At 33.0% G+C, this 13879-nt stretch overlaps 1 protein-coding gene across 9 annotated transcripts in view; it reads left to right on the forward strand.

The window, feature by feature from the left end:
* Nucleotides 1-115: 115 nt before the first annotated feature.
* The window catches only part of LOC117321558 (protein vav-like), a 67417-nt gene continuing 53653 nt past the window's right edge, over nt 116-13879 (forward strand). For 8 of the 9 annotated variants that reach the window (XR_004531381.1, XM_033876015.1, XM_033876007.1 and 5 more), the window contains exons 1-5: nt 116-351; nt 7068-7184; nt 7555-7610; nt 9703-9801; nt 12124-12241. Coding sequence is in view for 8 of the 9 variants with exons in the window: in XM_033876015.1 (XP_033731906.1) it covers nt 142-351; nt 7068-7184; nt 7555-7610; nt 9703-9801; nt 12124-12241 (600 nt within the window). In the remaining variant the exon portion in view is untranslated. Of the gene's footprint in view, nt 352-7067; nt 7185-7554; nt 7611-9702; nt 9802-10433; nt 10534-12123; nt 12242-13879 lie in introns of all 9 variants that reach the window. The other variant, XM_033876011.1, reaches the window with a different exon arrangement.

The raw sequence follows: 13879 nt of genomic DNA on the forward strand, positions 1-13879 counted from the left end.
CAAGACAGCATGTACTTAGGAAGATTTACTATTGTAATTTAGTTATAGCAAATAACGGCTCTAATAATGACAACATTCTATATGAAGCATTGTCGTTGATCATCATGATGCGGGACTGCAAAGCCACCAATAGTCTTCAAAATGGCGTCGGAGGAATGGCAGCAGTGTGCGAACTGGCTAGTTCGTTGTAAAATACTGCCAGAGGATCATCGAGCAACACTTCCAGATGCGGAGATATTTGACCTAGCACAAGCTTTGAGAGACGGTGTTTTAATATGTCATTTACTTAATAATTTAAAGCCTGCATGTGTGGACGTCAAGGATTTTAGCCCTCGCCCGCAACTATCTCAGGTCAGTTTTTCATTCATTGGTAAAACTGAAAGACAGGTGGTGATCTCATTCCTGCAGTTTGTTAATTTCAATGTACATTCTGGTAAAATTATGCAGGAATTATCATTGGAGACCAGACGTGATTTAAAGTCAACAGAAATGAGAATATGTCAAAGTGACATATAGGATTTATGTTTATATTTCACTTCCTAGTTTCACGTCCGGAAGCGATTAGCCTACCACTTAGCCTACCAGAAGCACAGCAGATCCACCTCGTATTAACCTACAAGTAGGGCATAACTGCGTGATGCGTACGATCACACTGTCATATGTATTGGGTTTATATTTTTGACATGTTATTAAATAATATACAAATAGTAATCAAACATTGTGTATTTCTAGACAAGGATGTAAATTTAAAAAAAAAATGTAGATCTAAGTAATGCACAGATTAGAAGATCTACTGTTTGCAGGTAGTTGATATTGAATGTTTTTTTGTTTTTTATCAATTGCTGTTTAATATCATTTATATTAACATATATGTTCATGTGGCGATTGGATTTTATGTGCAGGCCTAAAAAGATAATACATTGTTTCCTTTAACATGCCAGAAAAAATAGGGTATGTATGTGGGGAAATCTTAAATATTTATGGTAATTAAACCATCAGTCAGTTCGTACAAAATTATATAAGAATCGATGAACATGTTCGAATTTTATTAAATTATGTTTCAGAAAATAAGTGCAAGTTCAAACGATATGAGTCAATGTCAGCAAAAATCTCTGCAAAGAGTAAAGACGAAAACATCTACCTGGCATATATATATATATAGAGAATACATGGTCAGTGTCTTGAAATACAAGCTCTGTCTTGGCGAGGGTAAAGAAAGACAAAAGTGGTGAGTCTTAGCGAGCCACTTTTGTCTTTCTGTCCCCAGCCAAAAATACAGCTTTATATTATATTTTGAGACACTGACCATGTATTCTATTTATCCTACAACAGTTATCAAAAATAATTATTTTGAGATGAAACAGTATCAGCAAGGCCGTTATTAAAAATATCTTTGTTTCCCCTCTCCCGACCCTACTGTTTAGGTTAGGGTAGGTAGGTAGGAGAAAGTTTTTTTTTATAGACAACAAAAATTCAGTGTTTTTTGGAGTAGCTTTATTATGACTACTAAGAATTAGAACTGTGTCTGTCCATTATTTTTTAATAGGCATTCTTTTGGGAATGCCCTTGTTGAGACAGTTAACGCAAACTGGAAGTACAACTTTATGCGTTTTCAGGGCTTCTTTGTTTTTCACACAGTTTTCAATTCCACAGTGGCAGCATAAGTCATGTCTTCCAATATTGGAGGAATAGTATGGGAACTCGATGGGAGTTGAGCATGACATCTGGAGTCGTACAAAGACTTTGCCCTGCATAGCATTACCTGTACAGATATAAATGAAATTCAGCTTGATGTACAGACTCAAAACAATAACCTATATGAAAATGTCTTTTTCAGAAGTATTTGTAAATATTATATATAAATTCCTATTTATTTTCTTATTTTCAGCAATTACATGTAGTTTTATTCTTGACAACTCGCATCTGCATAACTATGTATGTGAAGCATTTAATTAATTTTGCTCTGCTATTTTATTTTAGTATGTACTGTTGATTTTAAGAAGTGAGAAATATACTACTTTTCTTCAATTTACGTTTAAGCTTTTGTTATCTTTTCTGCAAATATCCCACTTAATTCAGATTTAATATAACTTTAAATTGTCAGACACCGTCGATCACTAAATAATTTCTAGATGTTCATATATTAAATGGAACCTTTAATACCTTTGGGGGACTGGTTTCACAGCTGGTGTATGGATTGACCTCTCATTTATTGTTTCGACATTGCCACTGATGTACCATAATGAATTAAGGACGATCTGGATCTGATCAGCCATTGCTTTTTCCGACATTGAGGAAGGAAATCTGTCGCCTGCATCCTTCAATTCCTGAAGTAAATCGTTGAAAAGTTTATCTTTGGCTGAAAGAGAGAACAAAATCATGTATTTCTAATCCTATTAAATCAGTATACTGTTATTAAGCTATTAAATATTTAGTAAAATACCAAACATGTTTAATGATATTAAATGTTGCACATTCAATGAAGTACTTGTCTCAGTTAACAGGAAATGATATGCGACATTTTAAATAAAATATTAAAATTCTTATAAAGTGTCGGTGCCCAGGGAAACAGGAAACTTTTGTGAAATTATATTTAAAACTTTACAGTAAAACTCATGTTTAGGATTTAATAATAATTAGAAAATATTTGATATATTCCATCATGTAAAATTAAAATATTGAAATCGATAAAAGTCATCAAAATATAGTGATTCTGCTGCATTTAATATACATGTATACACCGGAACCCTCCCCTTTAACTCGGAGGTATAGATTTATTTAATATAACAAAATGATACAATACAAAGAGGGGGTGGGTGTATTAAAAGCTTGTTCCCCTTATAGTATCTTAAAAGGAACAAGTCCCCTCTTAAAGACTCTTGACATCTTATATAACGTACCTGTAAAGTGTTCAGTATTATTCCTGAAAGGTGGTGTTTTTGTCTGGCTACAAGAATTCATCAGTACCGAAAATGCAGATCGTTCAGGTGCATGGAGTTTGTCAGTAGACAAGTCTGGAAACCAGACATCTTTATCTCTTTCAATGACGAAAGCAACATATTTTAACGTCTTATCAAATTCCTTTACCACACGTAAAGGTTCGTCAATATCTGGTTCGAATGTATTTGTGCCCATTAACTTATTCGAGACAGTAAGTGTAGCGGTGTCTGTTTTATGCATGCTGAAATCGAGGATGCCGTCAAGCAAGTCATGGAGAACATCGTTCCACGTGTCACTTTCATTATATTCATACAGTCTATTTTTGCATAAATTGCGAGTTTTTCCACAGCATCGTACTGTTACAGAGGAACACAGGGTAAATCCATCTTTCGTGTTGTCTTTTCTGCCCAAATGAAGTAGCCATGTCGGTCGTCTGCATCAAAGATACTCGGAATGTTTTTAGGTTGTTCGTCTGTGCGGGGGGAAAATCGTGTGAACTTCCGGTTATAGTAATATACAAAACCGAGTCGGAAATTTTCCGGAATTAATTTTCCGGAATTAAAAAAAAAGTCGAAGGGAAAATCTTTAAAAAAACATTTGGGTCGGCAGGGTTTTCGGAAGGTCGGTAGGGCGAGGGGAAACAAACAATCTTTTAATTTAGGCCCAATGATCCAAATATGTTCGCCATTGTTTCACTTGAAAGTAAGTCATTCGGATTGACGCATATAAGATTCCAAAATACAGCTGTTTTCCGTCACTGCTGTATACAACAAAAATATATATGGTGGCCTGGGTGTATTAATTACGACAATGCAGTGGCATTTGCAGGATAAATATACATTGCATGTAAATCTGATACGTAACAACAATGACACATTTATAAATTAGTAATATGATAGTAATTATTTAATTCAATGTTAATTGATCATTTAACTTTTTTCATTTCTTAATAATTGTTATGATCGTTGCAGCTCAGCCATTGTGTGGCTAATTAGCTATATGCCCCTAATTACGTGTTACACAAAAGTTAGACTATATGAGATGTAAATGTTAAGTCTCTTCATGGTTATATAATTCATTTTTCTTTGTTTTCATGGTAAATACTCAAATGTGATTGGTCAAAAAATTCTTTTCATTCCTCTATGAAAGAAATTCCGACAATGGCGTGAAAAAATGTGACGTCACAATACAACAACTGACGTTGCGTATTGATTTGAGAAAAAGAATCCCATTTAAAACCAGTAAAATTGTACATAAAACATGTTTTAAATTAGAAAATCATTTTCAAAAATTAATTATAAGGGTTGATGTCAATTTTTTTTTAGTTTCATCGGGGTATATTTACATTTGCTCCGCATTGCGAATTCCCCATATTGACAATAACAACATTAAAACTGCTGTTCATTGCTTAAATGAAACAAATTTTGTTTGCAAACTTCTGTAAGAATCCGCTACGCGGATTCATACAGTTTGCAAACAAAATTTGTTTCATACCCCGATGAAACTAAAAAAAAATGACATCAATGCTTAAATGTTTGATTAGAATCAGAAGCTATTTAGTGTATATCATTTTGTAATGAATCGTCCATTTAATTTATTGAAAACATAGTCTACATAAGTTGTTAATTGTATTTACGAAATCGCTTCTGATATTGATTTAACTATGTTGCAAAATTAGGTCAGAACATCAACTTGCAGGGCTTTTTTTCACTACTTTGGGAATGGGGCCCATGGCTTTGGGATTGGGAAAAAATGCGCGGCTACAGGTAAATTGGGAAAAATGGACATAATGGTAAAAATAACAAGTAGACACAAATATGGATCTATGCTATATTTATTTAGACTCTAGAGCATTATCTCCCTTTATCAGGCCAGAATAACCAATAAAACGTAGACGGGATGGCTCCATCCAGATTTTTAAAGACATAATTTTTTATAGATCATGCAATTGGGAATTTTAACTGGTCGGATTGGGAAAAATATCCAATTTTGTAATGGGGAATGGGGCCGAATTTCGGCCCCATTCCCCATTACAAAATTGGATATTTTTCCGAAATTCGGCCCCAAATCTGCCCACAAAAAAGCCCTGACATGTCTGCTTTTAATATAGTACAGTCGTAATACCTACCAAACTTATTTGACATCTGCAAAAAAATTACCCATCGCTATAATTAGGACACTTGTGGATTGCTTTTATTCGACATGAATGGTTATACATGTATAAGTATCACCTCGCTCGGCATGACCGAGCAGCCATTTTAATTTCAACTTTACTGCAAGAAGAGTTTTTCTTCCAATTATTTTTCAACCTTTCGTGGCTTTTGAGCTGGGAAAATTTGTCGACATTTTTGGAAATTTGGGAAAATACCAAATAACAAAATAACAGCACTGATGTTGTCAAATAAATTCATTGATAAATATTTCACCGTGTTTTCAGCATTGTTAAAGTAAACATCACTTGCTTCATATACAATGAACACATTAAGTGGTCAACATCATATAATCGCCAGTTACAGTTTCCTCTAGATCTGTCTCCATCTATTTCAGTGTTAGGTATCGGTCTGACAGATTTTTTCTGCCAGGCGATACTCAGACTATATAAATCACTTGGTTGCTATAGCTATTGATCAGAAAGTTACTTTAGTTGCATTTATCACTTTAAATGCATCACTAATTTGTTGCCCTTCATGTCTTTTAAGTGATAGTCAGTCATTTTGTAAAGTATACTATTTGGTATTACATGCATCATGGTTTAAACATGTACATGGTTTTACAATGTTGGTGTCATTTTAGTGCTTGAAAGCTTTACCATCTATTCAAATGGTTTTTAAGGATCAAGATAGGAAAGAACAAAGTTGGCACACCTCTAGGCCTATAGGACAATGATAACGTTCACACTATTTTGGTTCGAAATATACTTTATGGCTTAGAAAATTGGGGTGTTATCTTTAACAAAACGTCAGAAAGTAGGTAAAAGAAACAAAATTTTCAATTGGGGAAACGTTATTGAAATGTTTTGGAAAATGCAACATTTTTGGTATAGGGGAAACAGCCAATATTCAGTGTTAAAATGTGCCAAACAAAAACACTGGGAAGAGAGATCTCGTGTCACCTTCCTACCTTGTGTGAGGGCACAGGTTTACAGGTACAGTGAAACCTCTCTATAGAGACCACCTGAGTGAAAATGGTCTTATTAGCAGGGGGCGGTCTTAATAGATAGGTTGACCACTTTAACCTTTGACCATCAAAATCCTTAACTCTGTATGATACATGTACAATAAACGTGTGTTCCACTTATAATTATTATATGTACATATGCATGTACTACTGGTAATCTACTTAAAATCTATGTAATTTCCCTATTCTTTCTGTAAATCATATTTAAATATCCCGCCTCCCTCAATCAATGAATGGTCACATAACAATAGTAATGATCTAAGTCGGTAATGTGTTTGAAAGACTTCACCACTGCTTCAATGATATCAAATTAAAGTGTACTATAACAAGTGGCTAAGCACAAACTGATTGACAAACATAAATTTATCACAACATCACAGAGATAACTATCAATCTCTTTTAAATTGACGCAAAAAGATCAAGCTAAACATGATGTATTAGTAGAAAATAACAAAACTGAATATATAAGACAAATTTCCAATATTGACATAATATAAAGGTAAAAGAATGAGTTGGTTTCCAGGTCTACGCTTCCGAAGGAAAGAAAAACAGAATTTTCAAAGTAATCAACAGGCAGAATTCTGACCTGTCAATACTCTTATAAGAAGACAAATGATTGATAATAACAACCTGTTATTGGGCTTGTAGCATGCAGGAGTGAGGCTTGTTATCGCTATTGTCTTGGGAATAATAATAAAAAGAAAGAAACAGAAGGATTTTTCCCAAACTTTATATATCAGTTCCTTCTCTGTTCCTTGTTATATGTCAATTTGATTTTGAGACTGATCCAATATTGGCCCGTGAGTGTATATATATAAGTCCCTGTATATAATGAATTGCTTGTCCATATATTATGTATACACTGTAACATTACATCTTATGATTTTACATTTAATTTATTAGTCATTTTAGACTAATTTATCAGTAATTTAATCTTTTTCTCTGTACAGTTTTTATGCCTGAAGAACATCCGCACTTTCCTACAGACATGTAAAAAGGTGTTTGGTCTGCGGGATGCAGACCTCTTTGAACCTCCGGACCTCTTTGATGTCAAAGACTTCCGTAAGGTAATTATAGTTAAATAATTTGTTTGTAATTACGTATAAGTGCAATAACATTAGATCTTGGACTTTCGTATTGTAATGCCTTTATATTTGATATTACAGTATTCTTTCTGATGTGCCTAAATTATACAGAAGTCTGTGCTTTCATGAATTGGAAAAAAAATGGTGAAGAATGAAAATTTGTAAAAATATTCATTATTTTTTGTCTGTTCCTAATTAATTAGAAAATACAGTTTTAGCTCTTAATATTCATTTGGATCTAAAGTACAGATGTTGGGATAGATTAATGTTTTACTTTAAATGTGCAATGTGGTCTTTTTCATTCAAGTTTTTTTCAACAAATGTCTTAAGTTTGTCTTACAACATTTTCCAGGTTTTGATGACTCTGTCTCATCTGTCAAAAACTGATATTGCCCAAAGTCGATATAGGTAAGACTTAAGTCAATGTACTGTCAAAGACAATCTTTGTCAGTTTGATACATCTTCATTTTAGTTGAGGAATGACATAAGATCTGGTTTAATACAATATTCTATACAAGTTGTTACAAACCAATTCATTGTTTTAACAATTAATAGAGAGTGAAAATTAAGTTAATCAGTGGATATTGTAATATCTTTACTGAGAGAATGTGAATTTTACAAGTGGATGATGAGCTTCTATACTGGGAGGTTGATGGCAAAATTATCTATATATATATACTGGGTGAAAATGAATTTTACCAGACGATGGCAAAATTATCTTTACTGGTAGAATATGAATTTTACCAGTGGATGGAGAAATTATCTATACTGGGCGAATATGAATGTTACCAGTGGATGGTGAAATTATTACTGGCCATGGGCAATATGAATTTTGTCAGTGAAGTGTTAAAGTTTCAATTTGTTTCCTATAGTATAGACTACATGCATTGTGGTAGCTAGGACGTTTGGAAATGAGTACATGAATGTAATTATAATTTACTCTAAATCTGTATTCCATGACGTAGCCCATGGAGAATCATGAATTACAATTAATAGAAATTTTCCCATATAAATGTAAATACTGGTCCAGGAGATTTTTGCCCATAAAGAACTGCTTATAGCTACTTGACCGTAGGCATTGACTGGTACAGAGTGCTGAAGCAGGATGTAGCTGGGAGGTATCTGGGAAGGATCAAAGTACTATATACTTACAGCCAATTTACTTAGTTTTCAGTAATCATGTGTATTTTCTTAAAACATCTTGTTTAGAAATAGGTAGGATGTTACTGATCAAACAATGAAAGCATCGTGAGAAATAAACATGTGAAGTAAACTGTTATAATGATTGTCTATACTTAACATTGTTTGGAACTCACCATCATACAAATTGGACCTTCAGACATGTTTATACAACAGTTGCTTTTAATGTTCACATCTGGAATGGGGGTTCAACTTGCAGTGTTATTAATACCAGTCCAACGAAAGTCTGATCCATATTATGATTTTCATCTCAATTATAGTATATGTAACTTTCCATTGTTAATAAGAATTTTTGAAATAGTTAATGTTAGGGCTTTTAAATGTAATATATATACTGCCTTTATGAATATCACCTTAAACTACATGTACTAACGAACAGTACAATCTTAGAATTATCTGAAATAATAAAATTGAAGTAAGTATTTTGGGTAATTGGAAACACTAAATTGATTTTGACACTCAATCTGTAATTAATATTCCTTTTGTAAGATTGATTTTATAAAATTGTAATAAAGAACCATAATTTCAAAAGATACAATAGCTAATTGTTATTTACACTTCCTAAATTTCTTTGTTAAATAATCGAGAATAAAATTAGGGTAAATCTCTTTGTTAAATAATCAGAGATAAAAATTGGGGTTAATATCTTTGTTAAATAATCGGAGATAAAATTAGGGTTAACGTTAATCACTTCACTAAATAATCAAAGATAAAATTAGGATTTATCTCTTTGTTAAATAATTGGAGATAACATATTAGGGTTAATCTCTTTGTTAGATAAGTGGGGATAAAATTAGTGTTAATCTCTCTGGAAGTTTGTTCTGAATCTTCAGCTTCATTTTCAAGCAATAATCAATTATCGATCAATTCTGATAGTAAGAAAAAGATCTTAATCTCAGATTGATTCCCAGCACTTGTACCAGTCCTCTATCATAAATGTATTTTCAGAAAACAAACAAACTATCACCTATATTAATTTAATGCCTCTTATCAAATTTCTGTAAGCTTAAAGTTTTGAAATACAGTATTGTAACCTGCCTGTAAAAACTAAAGGGGTTAAATAAGATGAAAAAAAAATCATGCAATATTTCTTTCATGAAATCGTAAGACCAAGAGTCATGGCATAGCTTGATTAACAGATTTAGTTCTAATAAGATAAATGTATAATAAACATGGCATCCTGCCAATAACAGTAAGTCAAAATGTCAAACAAATTTGTTTTAAAAGTTTGTACTGGTGACTCCAGAAATAGGCCCACATCTGTCGGGGACAATACTGTAAAGTTATGTTTTGTTTGTAGCGGTTTCCCACCAAACCACAGAACACATCGTGCTCCTCCCCTTCCTGTGGAAGATGACGACGATGAGGATATCTACGGTAACCTGCCGCGGATGGCACTGTGAGTAACATTATTATCAATCCAATGCGGTCTATTCTGCAGAATGTTCTTGTCTGACAGATGTGCTGCACCTATTTGGTCTAGTTATTCATATAACTGGTCATTTTCATCTGGTGCTTGTGATCTTATCCACATATTTAACCCTTTTCTAAAAATCCGATATATTTCTTGCCACATCAGTTTCCAGGTAACATGTAAAAATTAGAGAACAGATCATTATTGACTAATTTGATAGCTATTAACTTTAATCTGTCAGAGTGTGACATGGTATACATGTAGGGAGTAGGTTTGTCTCATTTTGTGAGGTCAGTAAAACTTGACATCTGATGATTGACACCATTTCATGTCTATATCACAGTGTGTGTAATTGACTTACCCCTGGATGTAAAATGTTTTAATCACAACTTTCTGAATGATTGCACAAGGGGATAATTTTGTTTTAGTTACTAAATGTTAAAACAAATACATGTTGCTATTGTTGTAGTGTATGATGTTACAATGTCTGTAGAATTTACGGCTGGGATAACTCCATGCGATATTCTTGACCATCATGAGGCTAAAAGGTTGTTTTCCGTGTACAATAACATACTAACCCGTGTGTGATATATAAGCTCTTTCTCATTCGGTTACAGTGACCATGACATGCCACACGATCTTGAGCACACTGATACAGGACAGGATGAGAAGATCTATGATGATCTGTGCTCCATTAATCTTAATTCCGTTTCACAGGTATTGTCATGGTGATGCGACATCACAGTGCCACCTAGTGGAGATTTAGATATGATGACATGCCATCTTGCATCACCTGATCGATCTTGAATGTTGATGTCTGCTTACTGTTTTCATGTTTTTGTTTTTATTAAGATTTTTTTTTTTTTTTTTTAGTTTTTTGTTTGTTTTTTGCATGTGGATAAATGTTCTTGAAGTGGTAAATATCTTGGAACATGAATATCTCATAAGCTGAAGGACATGAAAAGCTAATTAATGAAATTCATTAAAACTTTTATAAGATTATTGAGTTATAATTCTTCAAATAAAAATTTCTGAAATACCAAATATTTCTTTTCAACCAAGGCCATTTTCAAGAACATTTTTCTGAACATCAAGTTTTTTGTTCACTGTGTTCATTAGCATGATTGTTGCAATATTTTGTAAAAACTAAAGCATTTCAGCACTTAAACAATGAGAATGTTTTAAAATAATCCATCAGTTTGAATGATGTCCCCCATATAAAATTACTGAATTACTTCGTATGGAAGCATTGCTACAGTTCCAACAGATTTTAGTACGTTTTGGGCATGGATGATGAAAGTTTACTGTAACAAACCACAAAATTATTTCTGTAGGATGCTGGAGGTAGTTAAAAAGGAAACAAAGACACTTCATACAAAACAAAAACACCTCATACAAAACAAAGACACTTCATACAAAATTAAGACACCTCTTACAAAACAAAGACACTGAATACAAAATTAAGACACTTCATACAAAATTAAGACACTTCATACAAAACAAAGACACCTTGTACAAAACAAAGACACTTTGTACAAAACAAAGACACTTCATACAAAAAGAAAGACACCTCAAACAAAACAAAGACACCTGGTACAAAACAAAGACACTTCATACAAAACTAAGACAATTCATACAAAACAAAGACACTTCATACAAAACCAAGACTCATATTCATACAAAACAAAGACACTTTGTACAGAACAAACACACTTCATACAAAACAATGACAATTCATACAAAACGAAGATATTTCATACATATTACACCTATATTGGTAAAATGTGTGTGAAATACAAAACCAGTCTTAAAACTCAATCTAAAGGAACAATGCTGCCTATGCTCTAGATCTCTTTACTGATTCTTATGAAGCTTTCTACACATGATTTTTCATGCAATTTATTTTTAATGCTGATTGTTTTCTGGGAGTTATGCCCCTTCAATTTTAAAGTTTTATGCTACAAAGCATAATTTTGTTGTCCCCTATAGCTGTCATTTGTAAGCAGGTTCATTGTTTTGACAATAAACTAAGTATCTATTCATTTAGATGATTTGTTTCAGAACATACATCTACATGTGTATTATGAAATTCTTGATAACAATATCAAGCTAGCTTCTGATTTATTTTCAGTAATATGTATGAATATTCTGTAGGGTGGAATGGAGCTTGCTTCATCCATGGATGCATGTTGAATATTGCTGTTTACGTCTGTACGATTTGTGTGTATAGTTTTAGTCACCTAGCGTTTCTTTCCTCCTGTCTTGCACCATGGTGTTTGCTTTTGTTTTACATACCCTGTGCTACAGTGAAAATGATCTAGACGATAATGAAGAAATTTATGACAAAGTTTATCAAGATGACGATGAAGAAATATATGAGGACTTGTGCGCTCGGAGACACAAACGAGGCTCACATCCTGTAACTGTAAGTCGAGTGTATAATACTAATACGTAATAATAGTGTAAACAGTGTGTCAGTGTAACACATCTCTCCATCCTAACACTATTTATATCAGCTGTGATTCCTAACGATTCACGCAGTAACAGAATACTCACATAAACAAGGTATATTTTGAATCCATTATAACCAGAATCTTTAGTGATTTTAAAGCAATTAACTCCAATAAATGGTTATGTCACAGAGCTTTGGTGTTGATGATAATTGAAATATAACCATCATAATATTGTGTTAACAGCTGTCTAGGGTGTGTAATTAAAAGTTGGCTAATTAATCCATAGGAAATTCCTAATGCATTGAATAATGATAATTCATTTTTCCTGTAACATTGATAAATTCTGCATGTGTTTTTATGTATTTCTCATCAGTTCATCTCTCTAAAGAGACTAATATAATAACACACACAGTCTTGATAACTGGTGATTTTATCTTCTTTAACTTAATTGTAATAAGCAGGATTGTTACATTTTTGTAGAGGTCTATGTCCTAATACCTGGGACCAGGGAAGTGCACAATAACAACAGATATATCGTAGGATTAAATGGATTGTAGGTGTAATTGGAATGTAGGATTCATTGGACCGAAAGAGTAATTGGATCGTAGGATTCATTGGATTACGGATTAATTGGATTGTAGGAGTAAATGGATTGTAGGTGTAATTGTATTGTAGTAGTAAATGGATTGTAGGTGTAAATGGATTGTAGGTGTAATTGTATTGTAGTAGTAAATGGATTGTAGGAGTAAATGGATTGTAGGTGTAATTGTATTGTAGTAGTAAATGGATTGTAGGTGTAAATGTATTGTAGTAGTAAATGGATTGTAGGTGTAATTAGATTGTAGGTGTAAATGGATTGTAGGTGTAAATGGATTGTAGGTGTAAATGGATTGTAGGTGTAAATGGATTGTAGGTGTAATTAGATTGTAGGAGTAAATGGATTGTAGGGGTAATTGTGTCCCCCAAACAATGTTTGATGGCATATTATTTTAGCTCCGTTTCTTCTTTTTACTATTATTATTCTTATTTCTTTGAATTTCTTCCGTCGACGAGGTGTGCTGGAGTATTTGTCTTCTTCTTTCAAACAGTCAACTGGTCAGGAAGACAGAGGCCTTTGATAGGTTTAGATATTGTCATATTATTATGAAATTTGGTCATATTATTATGAAATTAGGTATATGTATATACCAGTAGATGTGTAGTATGACACTATAAGCGATTGAATTATAGTAGACATAATATAGACAGTAATGTGATGTATTAAGAATGCATGGATTGTCATTTGATTTAATTTTGCATCTTGATGTTGTAAATATGTAATTCTTTTAGCTGTTTGATGAGCATTGTGTTTAGCCTTTGTAATTCTGTAAGGTCTCATTCAGAAAAAGATGTTTTTCATTGTAAACATTTCAGTAGCTCAAGGTATAAAGTTCAGTAGTTTGAAAATTATGCTTCTTCATGTTTTAATCGCAATATTGTTTTGTAATATTAACTTTTGACAGATTTTAGCTCACCCCTCACCAAAATTGAGGGGGGGGGGGGGGGGGGTCAGTGACATGGTCGTCATCCTGAATAACCGGTTATTGTGAAAATGTTGTTAACATGACAGC

Source organism: Pecten maximus, chromosome 2 (assembly GCF_902652985.1).
Source record: "Pecten maximus chromosome 2, xPecMax1.1, whole genome shotgun sequence".
NCBI classification, from domain to species: Eukaryota; Metazoa; Mollusca; class Bivalvia; order Pectinida; family Pectinidae; genus Pecten; species Pecten maximus.